The sequence below is a fragment of the Rhamphochromis sp. 'chilingali' genome (genome assembly GCF_963969265.1).
Source record: "Rhamphochromis sp. 'chilingali' genome assembly, chromosome: 3".
Classification (NCBI taxonomy): Eukaryota; Metazoa; Chordata; class Actinopteri; order Cichliformes; family Cichlidae; genus Rhamphochromis; species Rhamphochromis sp. 'chilingali'.
This window is the reverse complement of record NC_137931.1, coordinates 8,871,686-8,886,657: the sequence shown is the minus strand read 5'-3', so window position 1 is coordinate 8,886,657 and position 14,972 is coordinate 8,871,686. Positions and strand designations below refer to the sequence as shown.

At 42.8% G+C, this 14,972-nt stretch overlaps 2 protein-coding genes across 2 annotated transcripts in view; both read left to right on the top strand.

Moving 5' to 3' along the window:
* The window catches only part of LOC308394118 (FERM and PDZ domain-containing protein 4-like), a 70,526-nt gene extending 63,286 nt beyond the window's left edge, over positions 1-7,240 (top strand). The window contains exons 15-16 of the mRNA XM_080878290.1: positions 55-1,029; positions 2,871-7,240. Of these exons, the coding sequence (XP_080734416.1) occupies positions 55-1,029; positions 2,871-6,223 (4,328 nt within the window). The 3' untranslated portion in view covers positions 6,224-7,240. The remainder of the gene's footprint in view (positions 1-54; positions 1,030-2,870) is intronic.
* A 2,468-nt stretch (positions 7,241-9,708) lies between these two features.
* On the top strand, positions 9,709-12,729 carry LOC308394119 (uncharacterized protein). Its single transcript, XM_080878291.1, has 6 exons — positions 9,709-10,096; positions 10,330-10,440; positions 10,611-10,741; positions 10,853-11,014; positions 11,160-11,386; positions 11,973-12,729. The coding sequence occupies exons 1-6, from the start codon at positions 10,030-10,032 to the stop codon at positions 12,073-12,075; spliced, it is 801 nt and encodes a 266-aa protein (XP_080734417.1). The 5' UTR covers positions 9,709-10,029; the 3' UTR covers positions 12,076-12,729.
* Positions 12,730-14,972: the final 2,243 nt, after the last annotated feature.

The window sequence follows — 14,972 nt, the reverse complement described above, 5'->3', positions numbered from 1 at the left end:
AATCAAAATCAAATACAAAACAGGTAAAGCGATAAAATCTTGTGTTCCTTGCAGGTCAGGAACGTGTCCTGGAGTGGCCTTACAGCACATCTTTTGGGGACAATGAGGAGCCTGGTCAAGTAGAGATCTACAGCAGAGACTCTGAGTACTCAGACAATGGGCAAAGGGAAAACAGCATTTCTCCTTACTTCCACGAACCACCAAACCCTGACAGAGACCTTGAGAACCGAAGGAGTCCGTTGCCCCCTCCTCTGCCTCCAGCTACCAGACACAAAACTCAAGACTCACCTCGGAGCGCCAAAGTGTCATTTATTTTTGAGGGGAACCCACCCCTCAATAAATTTAAGAACTTACGCTATGAAAGACTGTTAGAGAGCCCGGAGGTACCCAACTACGGACCGCCCTACTTGCACAACAACACATACTTTCAGCAACAGGACAGAGAGCCATTTCAGCACGTCTATAGTAACATCATAAGCGAGGAAAGTAGTGAGGAGCTAAGGGAACTAGTTTATCGTGGCAATACAAGCGATCCAGACGAGGATTCTTGTGAAGAAGATTCCACTGGGGGGACGCCAGTGGGTGATGAGACACATGATGGTATCCAAGGGGAGGGCCTACCCACAGCAGCCGGCAAAGCTACCTTTCTCACACTTTCCGGTTCTACGGACGACATTATCGACCTGACGTCGCTGCCTCCTCCCGAGGGCGATGATGGTGTTGACGATGATGAAGACGACACCCTGCTGCAGACACTCAACCTTGCGATCGCAGCACCACCACCAGGCTTTCGCGACAGTTTGGATGAGGACGTTGCACCCGAGGGAAGGCCTCTAAGCACACGTGAAAATGACGATATTCCGGTTTCACTAATCGATGCCATTCCAACGCATGGGGAGGGGGAAGGGAGCAGGGGAGGGGAGAGAGGACTGGAAAATGCGGTCATGAATACACTGCAAGCGCTGCAAGCTCTCTCTGTCTCTGAACAGAAGCCTCCACCACCGCCACCACCCAGCGGTAACAATCCAGGTCTGTTGAATACTAATGCAGCAAAGTAATGTTGATGCCTTTATTTAGCACTGATTTTACAGCACTTTAACTTGACTGAGCCAGTGGTTACCAACTTTTCTTTGTCTTAAATTCTCCCTCCCTAGCTCTGTCAAATGGACTTTAAACTCATTTTAAACTAGATCTGAATTGCTTTCAGCTTACAATTTAGTCTTAACAATTACATATTTAGCAGCTATGGTCTGTAAACTGCCTCAATCATTAAACATAACTACTAGCTTGGTCAACATTGAGTAGCAACTAGTGGAGTAATTCAAACATTAATCCACTAGTTTTAGTTACAGTTCCACCCTAACCTTCAACATCCATTTAAGCTGTTAATTATGTTTACTGATACTTTCAAAAGTGTAACTATTACTTGTTGCTAAAAGTTTCATATGTTCATCTTCCGTTTTAGCTCAGTTTCAACTGCTGGCTACACATTTGCTAATTAAGGTTTTGCAGACAAGTGACCACGTGACATTAACTTGCCCACCATTTTGGATGTGTGACAACCATGTTGACACTGTGGGATCAAGCATGTAAGACAGTCGCAAAGGTCTAAAGACTGGTCCAACCCTCTGAAAACCACCGATTATGAGGAAAAAGTTTATATTCTCAACTGGTCACAAGGAGCGGCTGGAAGTTAATGGCAGTCTCTGAGAAAATTATTGCTAAAGTACTAGTCACGCAAGCCTAAAGACTGATCAATGACCTCTTGGCATCCACCTGTCACTAAGGAAAAATGCATATTCCCTAACCAGTTGGCAAAAACAAATATCTAGTTATGTCTTTCTAGGTTCCCAGTCATCTAGGGCATAGTAGTCTTGAGAGCTTGAAAAAGAAGACAACTGGACAGTTTCATTAGTTCTTAAAAATGATGGAGTGTCAACCTTCAGCGACCCCAATATGTTGCCTCAGTGATCTCCATAGGCCACATGATGGATTGGGGCAAGGTCTTGCAGTGGTTTCACCCATAACCCCATGTGATGATACTCATGCCCTTTTTCATACCTCAGCTCATGTGATGACTCATATGATCTACAGTGCTCAGGACTACTTCCAAAGGGGACAACTCCCACTAGGGGTTAAATACCTGAGACTCTACACCATTTTATAGAACTCAGAAAGGTTCTGGGATGAGAGGTGAAACATCTTGTAGAAGTACACTTGCCTTCTTTTTCAAGCTCTCAAGACTTTTAGCTAGGAATTTCGACAGTTAGCCATACCTTGGCTTAAAAATTAAAAATCAATCATATTCCTATTTTCAGACATCTATGTCAATTTCTAGTATATTTAGCTTGCATTTTATTTTTTTAACTATACTTTTAGCTACTACATCAAACTACTTCAACCATTTTCCTTACTTTTTGACCACTATGTATCTATTTACATCATATATCAGTGCAAACTATTTTAAATGTTTTACCATTTGCTTGCTTTTTTTTTCTTTCATATTTAGATTTACGACAATTAATTGCTAACTTTTAATGCTACCTGCCAGTCAGGGCCTTTGTTTAGGAGTCTATGGAGCAGAGTTAGCTGTTAGCCATATCAGGTACATGTGTTGTGCATTGTGCCTGCTAAATAGAATTAACAATATGTTTAGCTTGGTTCTCTGTCACTACTGTCTAAGATTTCATATTAACTGCTACTTCTGCACAAAATTGTTTTGGTGTAGATTCACAAGTTCATTTGGGATTCACTATAAGCTATGGAAAAAAAACCCAAAGATGTTCAGAGTTCTAACTGTCAAAGCTTTCAGCAGCAGATAAATTGAGATTGAATGATCTACATTTAACTTTGTATCTCTTATCACCTAGGTGTTTATATAGCTCATGGCTTTAGTCCAGAGTCATCCTCAGACTCTGGTAATGAGACCAACTCCTCAGAGATGACTGAGATCTCTGAACTAGCTGCTACTCACCGACTGAGCGAGAGCCACATGCGTCTTCTGGTGGCCACAAGGGAAGGATACCAACCTTTAATTGAAGAAAAAACTGAATTTCCTGTCTCCCCCAGTACCGGAGGAACAATACAAAAGAAACCTCGCAGTCCAACACGACACCTTCATCCTCCAGCAGTTCCTCCAAGACGGAGCCCTCAATTAAGCACCACATCATCACGGCCGGACAGCTCAGAAGTAAGGCCCCAGACTAATCTCTCAGCCACTCTTCAGCGCCCAAGCTCCACCACACCAGGAGGCAAGCACCATAAAAAATCAGCAGACTCCAGCGGAAAGTATAACACCTTCAGCACAAGGGAAGGATATCGAGGAGAGAGCATTGGGAGCCGCAGCCATCTTGACTTGGACCAGCGCACCTCATTCTGCGAACGAGAAGACAGCCAAAGAAGGCAGGATTCTTTTTTAGCAGAAAACTCTGTAGCCGAGAGCCATGGAGTCAACAGCCTCCCTCGTGATCATCATAGAAGTCCCCGCCCTTCCTCCATTATCTCTGACCGCTTCTCAGATGTTGTCAACTTGGGGGGCTGTGATGCAGATAACGGAGCTTCAGCTGCTGAGCAAGATGAACATCTAGTTGTAGCATCGTTGCTATCCCCAACCAAAAAATCTAGATCAGGGGGATCAGACCAGGGATCAGACCTACAGAGTGACCATCAGCCCATTTCGAGACAACAGAGTGTGGCCCGGCTGTGTGAATACCATCTAGCAAAAAGGATTTCAAATCTGCAAGGAGAAGCACACAGTTCACTGCAGGGCTCTCTGTGCTCATCACTGGATGCTGGTGGCAGCACGAACAGTAGCGTTTGTGCTACCCCAAATGATTCACCCCTTGGCCCTGGTGCCATTGAATCAAAACACCACCATCTGCAAAGGCACCCGCTTTCTAGTTCCTCCTCCTCGTTACTCAGGGTGTTAAACTATGAAGATAACAAACCCGGAACCCCCTTTGGCACCCCTGCCCAGAGTACTCAGGGAAAAGACCTCCACCCTCATGCAGATCCTGCCCTCCTTCGGAAAATGCTGCCCAATATTCACCAACCTTCCCCTGGGTCAGAACCGGGCCGGCCGTCCTCAGCCACACCATCTAAGCATAAAGACCCTTTAGGAAACAAGCGACTCCAGAATGATCAGCATGCTAAACAACAGGCCTGTCTGAAAGGGCTGAACCAGAAGGAAGGCAGCGAGGCCTACAGGCAATTGATTAACTATCTAACAGTCAGCCAGATGCATCAGGGAGGGAAGTTGCAGAGTGCGGGCATGGGAGGAGGAGTTAAAAAGGACACAAGGCGTTTTATTACTAGCAACCCCCAGCTTGTTGAAATGGCTAAAAATAGGGGAAACACCATCGCTCGCTGCCCGTGTATGCCTTCATCCATATCATCTCCATTCCTCAGCCCAAATGTAGTTAACCCTAATGCTGCTGCCATGCAGGCAGCAAACAAAAATGCACGGTCATACTATTCTGCAACACTTCCTACCAAACTCAAGAGAAGTCCTGATATGCATGCTCAGAGAAGGAATGAGACTTTAGATTTCAGGAAAGCTACTTCTGAGAGGAGGAGCTCCTTTTCTGGCCTAGAAAGTGAGCTAGAGAGGAGTGGTCTGGACCCAGAGCACTTTCTGTCCCTCTATAAGAGAGAGGGCTGTAACAGCCGCGACGGAGGACTTGCTACAGGCGGAAACCGTGAGGGGGGAGGTACCACTAGCCGTCATCCACCTCGATCAAGAAGCCAAGTTAGCAGCAAAGAGGAATGGTTCAGATCAGACCTGAAGTCAAAGCATGCAGTTCGTCAGTCCCGCCCTAACGATTCTCTTTGTTTCTCTGCTGCCCCCGGTGGTCAAAGAGCAGACCTCAACACTATCTCACTAGGAAGGGGAGACCACCCTTCTGCTTTTGTCAGGCAGGCATCAGCTGGTCCAAGAGCTTGCATTACATCTCCAACACCCAATCCTCAGAATCCACCTCCCCCACCACCTCCCCCACCACCTCCTTCTTTTTCCCAGCCTGTTCAAGTCAACACTAGTTCCAGCAATTCAGGATGCACACAGGACCCCAATCATTCTGTCCAGTCCCGGCCGAGTCAGAACCACATTCAGGCTGTCACCCCGACGCTACCACACACAGATCCCTTCAGTAGCCTGCAACGGGGCCGGGAGCTTAAACGGAGCTCTAGCAATGTAACTGCAAGTTCTGGTAGTGTTGAAGCTCTATTTGAGAAGCCCACCCGAAGCCGGAGCCAGCAGCCCCTGTCACTGTCTCTGCCCCCGCAAGGTGACACCAAAGTCCAGCGGAGACCAACTAGGAAGAGGCTCTCCAAGAGCTACTCCCAAGGCTCTGTGTCTTCCCACACCACATGCTGGTCCACAGGCAGTAGGGTAGACAGTAGAAGGGCATCTGTGGCTTTTCCATTGCAGAAAGATGCGAAACAAATGAAGGGCTCTCAAAAACTGGACACAAGTCCCTGGAGATGTAATGGGCCCTTTAGTTACTGTTTCTTTAAACGTAAGAGTGAGGGCGAAGAGGATGAGATCGAATGGGAGAGGCCCAGACGAAGTCGCAGTGGACCTGATTTCGAGGATAACGGTGCTGCTTCAGCCATATTCCCCTGCGGTTCCGCACTGGACGCTGCTGGCGAGCAGCTGTATGGCGAGGTCCTTAATAACATGAGCTTCAGTGACCGACTGGCACGAATCAACGCCCTCAAAGACCACATGTACGGTTTCCCTTCCGGCTTCACTGATGCCCGCCGTGATGCCAGCGAGCTCATCGCATTAGTGAGATCCAGCATAGGTCGCTGTGAGCGCGGCATCCAGATGCCTAACCAGGATGTATCACAGTATAAACAGCTCCTCTCCGTTGAGTCAAAAGAATTAGGCCGGGCGTGCCGGAGGATGGCACAGGCCCACAGCAGTCCAGAGGAAATGCTGCTAGCCGTGACTTGTAGCTTTCAGGTGCTTTGTTGTCTCTGCGAAGCTTGCATGTGTCTGGTTAGGGGACTCGGAGCCTCAGCCTCACACCAACAGAGAGAAGTCGTGGCAAAGGTTGACGAGGTTGTTATGAACTATATCTGTTTGCTCAAAGCAGCTGAGGCTGCCACTGTTGGAGCGCCAGGGGAGCACAGCATGAAAGCCCTGGTCCGCCACTCTAGTACCATGTCAGCCATTGCTAACGCACTCACCCGCTCCCTTAAAACGCTGCTTAGCAAGTAGAGGCTACTCCTTATGATTTATAGTGTGGCCTCTGCTGTCAGCGGGAGTATGTCTTTAAGCGTCTTGTCGTCTTTGAGTCAGCTGTAAGAGTCATGTATTTTTCATAAAGGTTTAGAGCTGTCTCCATATCAAAGTTTAAAAAGCAAAAGGCAGGAGTTAGACTAAACATTAAAGTTACATAACATTTACAATGAATAGATGTATAAGATGCTTAAAGAGTCCTCTGACTGCACTTGCTTTTTTTCTGATGACAATATTGTAATGCATATTTACAAAGCCATACTGTCACAGACCTTTGTAATATGATATGTACCTAATAGAAATTATACCCTTTTAAGTGTGCATTATGTAAGTTATTTAGAAAATGTGTATATAATGTACATAATTAATTATCAAATTTACTGTAGCAGTTTCAAGAAGCCATCGAGTATTCAGTTTAACCCTCTCAGGCTCAGATTAAACTTTTTGTTGCTAATGCACAACCAAGTCCTGCAGTGGTACATCTGAGTAAAAAAAAACTCATAAAATATGTATGTGGGGTAATCAGGTTGTTAGTTTTTAAATGTTGCAAATCAGCAACACCTGCCTGGAGAGGGTTAATTTGCTTTGATACTGTGCAGGGCTAGGGGTGACTTCACTTTCAGTTCAATCAGTTCACGAGCAGCAGTTTTACAATAACTGTATTTATTTTAAAAGAAAATGTACCTCTAGACATGTAAGTAAAAAAACAAGTTTCATTGTCAGTCCAGTGAGGAAGCGGTATAGTTATATTTAAATGCTCTAAAATGACTGTGTAACAGTGAGCTGATTTTAACAGATTACATTATGATGCTTGTTTTTCTTTCTTTGGTTTTTGTTTATTTTACAAGATGACTGGAAAATTCAGTAAAAGTGTTGAACATACAGGTTACACTAAACATTGCACTTCATTCACACAACCACTTTGTATTCTACCACTAATCTACTACCACTTAGATTATTTTGCTATATATATATTTAAAAAAAGAAATATATAATTTCCCCCAACATCAAATATAAACTTTGCTAAACTTTTGCTAACTTAGCAAAAGTTTAGCAAAGTTTATATTTGATGTTGGGGGAACATCAACATCAACATATATATATATATATATATATATATATATATATATATATATATATATATATATATATATATATATATATATATATATATATAACTTAGCAAAGTTTAAAGGCATATTTCAGATTGAACACACTGTGTGGATTATATCCGATTACTTTTTTAGTTTGTTTTTTTATTACCATCGCTTTTGGAATGAGTTTTGTGCGTGAATGATTTACTAAACCACGCTGTGTATCAAGATGTGGTTATGTCTCTCAACAAAGAAGAAATCACTGCTTTTTTTCAGCAACCCACCAACCAACCTATTAAAAGATATTTTGCAGAAAAACTTGTCTTATTCCATGCAGCTTTGGTTTGAATGAGTTACTACAACATGCAATCATGCTGTGATTTGTTTTGTAAAGTTTGCCATCCTAAAATCAACAGCCATTTATTTTAATGTCTGTTTCATAAAAGGTACTGTCTGTCAGTTTACATGCGATTTATTGGGGGATATATTAAAATACCCCCCTTTTTAAACTGACAGTGAAATGTGAATCTATTTAAACTAATGTCTAGTGTAAAACTACTCATTTTCCTGATATTTCTCTCACACAGTGGAAATTTTAAGTTGTCTTTTCACAGTAATATTTCAGTCTTTATATCAGTTGAGGAGGTATGGATTGGGTGTTAAAGCACATTGCTATATATTACAGGTAATTTGACATACATGCATTAACAATCAACTGGTACAGACAGGAGACGATGCTAGGGATAGGGTGAATGGATGCAGATGGCTTGCTGTGTTTACCCTTAAGGGGAGGAGCCAAAAGAAGAAGAGGAGTGTTATCTTAATGCATGCTCAATCATCCAGGTAAGTAAATCTCCAAAAGTTGATTCTGTTCCAGGTAGGAACGCTGGTTTGAGCAGGGAGTCAAGGAGGCCATTTACGTGAAAAGGGAAAGACCATCTCTGAATCGAGGAGGGGGCTTAAGAGTACATCTTTTGCCATCTTGCAATGCTGTGATTGCAGCAATTCCCCCACTCTCTGTGAATGGTATTCATGGCCATTGATCAGTGGGCTTTGATCAGTGGGCTTTGATCAGTGGTTGTTTATCAATGGTCATGAGAATTTGCCCATTGTTCCTTCAGTGGTGCTAGTTTCAGTCATTATGCAAATGTACTGTTTATAAGATTGGGGAAACCTGCAGTCAGCTGAGACTGACGAAGTCACTTGGATGAGTGACGAAACGTTTCTCCCACTGAAAACACTACATCCAGATGAATAGAATCAACTCGGGAGAAGAGGAGAGATAGTGTCATCCTGCTGAGACAGACGGACCTTCCAGCAGAGAACCCAGGTTAATGTGCCTGCAGTATCCTTCTAGTCCACTTTGACTTTGGTCAAAAGCAGCCTAGTAGCATTAAAATGAAAAGATATCCAAGTATAGTTTAGCTAGTTTTAAAACTACAAATCTGGCGATTTGTAACTGTAACTGTAAGGTAAGAAATTAAGTATCTAACTACTTCTGACAATCATACACAATCCTAAATGAAGAGATCTCTGCTAACCAAGTGTCTCTATTAGAACCCCATAGCAGCAGCTGGTGTTATCGGTACTGACCCATAAATGGAAATTAAAAAGTAAAGAAGAGACAGGAGAAACACCCGTCAAACATATGGTGAGCGTTGACCCCAATTGTTGCATAGTTTGTCCACTAGAGGTCACTCTGCAACTTCCTAGTTGGTAATACAAGTTTGTAATACTACAAAAACAACAACCAGGCGATCAGTATGTAAATAACTACAGATAAAGAACAGTCGGGAAATCTACTTGTGTTTTGTGTATTGGAAAGAAAAAGAAAATCGGCCAATATATGGGAGTATCCAATTTTTAAATCACCAAATATCGGCATTGATGTCAGCCTTAAAAACCCTATTTTGTTTGTACTATAGTCTCTGTAACCCTATGTCTGTGTGTAAGAGAAGAGATATGACATTTAAAAATACCAATAATAATAATAACCAAATGGAAGTTCGGGGTCGCCATGCAAAACTATCCCCATATCAAATGTTCGAATCTGCAAGATTCTTACAGGCCTACAAGTAAGCATTGCCTCACATATGCTATATGTACTGCACTTCCTCTCTCCGTCCATGGCAGAGATGTATCATGCACGCGGGTCTCAAGCCATGCAGTTTACTACCTAAAGGGCTCTGGGTTCAGCCACAGCTGGCTGTTCGTTCACGTGATGTTTTCCCCAAGAGCCAAAGAGAAGTAGAGAAGAGTACGTGCAGGACGGAGAAGTATGTTTAATTTGCATACTGGGCGCCTGTTCTGAGCATGTCGTGATGTCTAACCAATCAGGTCAGCGAATCCCACAAACCACGCCCGCGCGGTAACTCGTGTCGCGCGCTTCACAATCAGCATTGTACTAGTGTGCAAGTGAAAGAACCAAAAGTTACAAGCGTCTTTTTGTCACCGTTTCAGCAGGTTTACCTGACAGGAGGACTTTTTGTGTAGCAAGTTAAACTCAGGCAGAGCTCAAAGAACTGCGAGGACGTCTTCGGAACAAGCTCGTGGCTGCCGAGTTTAAAGTGCTACCAGCGTGGAGAAGTTATTGTTCGCCACTCCGTGGGGTTTAAATTTCGGCTAACAGAAGCGCCCCAGGCCGAAGCAGGTTGTAAGCCCCGAGTGTTATAAACCGTAAGTTAAGTCGCAATGGCAGCTGTGTGCCAGCCACGACGGGCCTTGGCGGAAATACCTGCTCCACAGCCCAAAATTGCCGGTGAGTTTTTAGCTTTTCATTTAACATGTGTAACTTGTTGTTTGGAGAGAGGCGCCACCCTGCTCGAGCTATCGAGGCGCTCGCGCCCACTACATGTCGATAACAGCGCCAAATTTGAAAAAACAAAAAAAACAATTAAAAGTATTTCTGGTAGTTTCGTATCATGCTGTGAGTGTAAAATTATGTTAAATATTTTAACAATGCAACTTTTAAAAATATTAAATTCTTTACAGCTCGAATGAGGAGGTCCTACTTGGAAATATTAAGTTCACGTATGGTCCCGACCCCGTCCCCACTTCCAAGAGGAAGAAACACAGCCGCAAGCACAAAGCGTATGCAGTCATGTAAGTTACGCTGTTAACCTTAAGTTAATTGTAGCTATACTTGCTGAGCTGATATGCGGTTGATTTTGTGATCTGACCTTATTGGAAGCTACATGGCAAAAAACAAAACGCGCTTGATATTAGAAAGGGAGTTAAGGGCTAACTTTGCTTGGTGTTCCCTGGTTTTGCAGTGGACTTGGCAGTTGGTGGAGCGTGGAGAGGAAGGCTAGAGGAGCAGTGTGAGAAGATGGATGAGCACCACACACCGCTCTCCAAACAGCAGCTTGTGCAGCTCATTAGATCCCTCATCTTGGTCGAACAGGTATTCATCAGTGGACAATTGAGCTTATAGTAAAGCTAATGCGGCAGTGTTTTTGAAGAAACGCTGCGATTGACATAATTTAACAAGGCGTGCATTCCTGTTGTACCCTAGAGCCAAGAGCCCAGGGTCATGGCATCAGACCTGAAGTATCTACAGGAAGACCTGCAGCTAAAGAAGGCCAATGTTTACAGGTCCATACCTTACTCACGGTTTGGATCCAACAGGGACGCTCACTGTTACAGAAAGGCATACCCTCACCTGGTGGCATTCAAAGTGAGTCTTTGTCATGCACAGTTGTGTTTTTAGGCCTTTAAAAGTAGGTTCTTTAAGGCTGCTATTTGTGTCCAGTGGAGATCTCCTTTTGCTATTCTTAAGTACATTTATGTCACATTAAACACCTCCTCGTCTTCCACCTCAGGTTTCGTGTCAGGAGTGGGGCCAAGTTCTGCTGAGGAACAAAGATTGGGACGCCGTGTTGGAGCACTCACTGATGGCGTGGCGTTACACCAGTGAGCTGCCGCAGTGGGACACTGCGAGCCACAACGCCCTTCGAGAGCAGTGTTACAGCATCCTGGTGGCTCACAGCCTCACCGCTCTCCAGCACTATTCCCCCGAACCCAACAGAGGACGCGAGCTGCTCAGAAGGTAACACTCATTTTGCTCTGATGCGGGATGCCACGGCACCCACCCGCCCCCTTCCTTGTAGTGAGGTTTAGGCAGAGGATTGCACTATAAACACCTCAGTTTGGTTAGAACATAATACTTGTACATGCATGTGGGTGGTGTTTATATACACCAACGGCTTTCCGCAACCTCTCTGCTGATGGGCTGGCAACAAACTATTGACTTGAATATCAAGTTTAAGCAAAGCATCATGGACATCCTACTGAAGTCTGTCACCTGTTGAGTGCAAGTTTACACACCTTTCAACACCGATTCACAGATCACGAATGTGTTTGCCTCTCCACTTTCTTCCATGCGCCTGTCAGTCATTTTAGCAGCTAAAGTGAATTGAGCTTCACTTTGTGTTCTGAGGTTGTTGCTAACATTTGCTAATGTTCTGTTGGCACTGTGTAGACTCTAAATAAACTTGGTGCAAAAAAGCTTTTATTTATAGATTTAAGATTATTTAAGAGCAAAAAATAATATATAACAGGGAGTTATTAGTGCAAGTGTGACTAGATGTTTTTCAATCAACCCTAACAGATGGCTCTAATCTTTTTGTCTCTAGAATGAAGATGGCTCAGCTGTATAGCCAGTCAATTGTTCCCTGCATACAGGAGTTGCAGAGGATAATGGAATGTCTCGATGACTCATCCATGGATACAAAATGAAAGGAGAAACCGGCAAAAGAGTGCAAACTGTGGATGACCAAAAAAAAAAAAGTGCTTTATGTGTGGTGATGGGCCAGAAACATTGAACACATTAGTGTTTGTGTTAAACCACTACAATATTCTTCCAAAGGGCACGGTGGCAAGTGCAAAATGAACAAAATGAATAATGCCGGTTTCAAAGGGTAATAAATAATACTTCCTAAATGGCTGAAAATGGCATTTTAACAGCATGTGGAAAGTGTTATTTTAAGAGTTGTTGCACTGCACAATGGCAGAGTATTAATTAATGTAACAGTTTGTTCATACATTACCAGCCTATATGAAAATGGAGAAGGAGCATTTACATTCCGAAAAGCATCCACTTGGTGCTTACTGTTAAAATGTTTGTATACTTTTAGACATCATATAGTTTCATCTGTGTCGAGGGCTGAAATATAAAAAGTATGAAATTTCCCCTGCTTGTTGTTTTTGCAGGGTAGTGTATATATGTTCTTGTTACTGTTTACATTACTTGAAGCTGTGGCCTTTGTCTTAGACTATAGTAATCTATCTTGTGTGTACAGATACTCATCTGTCAATGATTGCACTGTTGTTTGTCCTGAAAACTTGAACAATTTTGATAAGACTCCTAATTTAATTAAAGACGTTCTTTAAACTGCACTCATGTGTCTTTGTTTTGTGCGAGTGCTTTGCATGCATGCCAAGCACTGTGAACCTAGACGATCTGAGGACAGTGCTGTTTTCATGTAGTAACTCTAAAGTTTCTAAGTGTGGTGTGTTTTGTTTTTTTGTTTTGTTTTTTTTGTTTTGTTTTGGGGGGTTCCCCCCCCCCCCCCCCCCCAACCTCTCTGTTTCTATGCCCACAGTTTTATCTGAAATGGATCATAGGCTGTGGCTTGTAGGCTCCGAGAGTTGATTTGTATTGTTCAGTTTGTAAAGTTGATTGGAAACAGTTTCTCAAAGATAGGCCATTATAGAATTAATTGACCAATAAGTTGATCGTAAGTCTATCTTGGCAGTGTCAGAGTTGTCGTGCTCTTTGAGTTCCCATTTTGTACCACTAGGTGGAGCCCATGTAGCACGATTCTCCACAGGTGTTTGTGTTTCCAGAGTCAGGCTTGTGACTTCAGAGGAGAGGCAATATTAATGCCACTGGAGAAACAGCTGTTGCCATGGCACTCTGTAAAGTGAATATTAAATAATTTTAAATGCTATTTACGGTTTGAGATAATGAATGGGCGGATGATAGGGTGAGAGGCTGCTGGATGACAAGCAGACTTCCTGCTGCAGCAATGTTATTTCTGTTTGGAGAGTTGGATCTCCTGTTATATCTTCAGCTTTTGTAAGAGGATATCACAAAATCCAAGATTAATACAATTATTTGTCTCCATGGTGTTGCAGAGTGGAACCTATTAATATTACTGCCTATGGCAACTCATGCAAATGTGGCTAACCCACTCACGTAACTTTGGTGTTAATTTATTATCCGTAGGCTGGAAGTGAAATGGCTAGGCTCACGATAGTCCTGGTTCTGTTAACATAGCCCACATACAGACCTCCAACCTACAAAACAAATAATACCAAAGAAGAGAACAGTGCCATCCCAACAATTTAGCTTTCAGAGACTGCACTGATAGAAAAAAGAAAAGCTTAGCAGTAATACAGAAATTTCATGTTGTGCATTTTGTTCAATCTGTAAGCGTTGAGCTTTTTCACAAATACCCTAAAGGCATGATGGGGTTCTCACCTTTCACTAGCACTACAAGAAAATGGGTCTCAAAGGATCTCTGGAGAAGCCACCATGAAATCCTTAGCGAGATCAGAAACTTGGAATCAAATGCACAATGTTGAATGTGTGTAATATTCTGTGATCTTGTAGAGGAAATATTGTTTAAAGAAGTCCACACCGATGCAGTGCACACACACACACAAAAACAACTATCAGTGCATTACAGCTCCCCTGTGCCTTGGATGTGTTTTTGAGGTTGTCTTCACTACAGTGCCAGCATCACAGAGGTTTGAGCTACAAAGAAAGACCTCCCTGTTTGCTTGCCTCTCTGCATAGCAGTAAATTCTGTATTTTATCTCCACACTATAAACACCCCAAACAGTGCCCGCTTATATCCCCAATAGATTCTGTCACTCGAGGTTAGTCCGAGAGGGAATGAAAGAATATTTCACATTTTCAATTATTGCCTTCGAATTCGGGCTTAAGGAGCCGCATTACTCTACGGAGCTAAGATTTTTATGTTTATGTTGAACTGTTTCCAGTGTGTCTCTTATATCAAATTGGAAATGCAGAGTACTTTGTTTTCCACAGCAAAGGAAACATCCACCCTGAAACACTATCTGTACCTAGTCTTCATGGTTCTGGTGTCTCATCTTACAAAAGATAATAAAGCTAAAACAAAACAGTGAAATATTGAAATATCTGTCTTAAAAGAAGCACAAATTAGTGTATAAATTTATTTCTACACATGCATGGGTGTCTTTTAAACAGGAAGTTTTCCTTTAAAAAAAACCCCATCTTCATCCATAATGATGTCAAGAACTTGACAAAGAAAAGTCTTTTATCCCTAACTGTACAGAAATGTTTCCATGTAGGTTAAAGGTGTAAAACACACAGAAAAGCTAAGCTAACAAAAATACCCATGTATGTGTGTACAGGCCATCAGGTAACAGGAGTTAAGATGTGCAGTTATATTTTAAAATAAAAAAACGTTTATGGAGGCTACAGTAGCAACACTAAAGTAGGAGTAGCACTGCTAACAAACAGCTAACAGTATTGTACAACAGAGTACTGTAACTGTTTTAACATTAAAAAGATGTAATGTTGTAATTTAACACAGAAAATTCTTACAGTACCTGCTCAAACATAATAGAGCCATAATAAACAG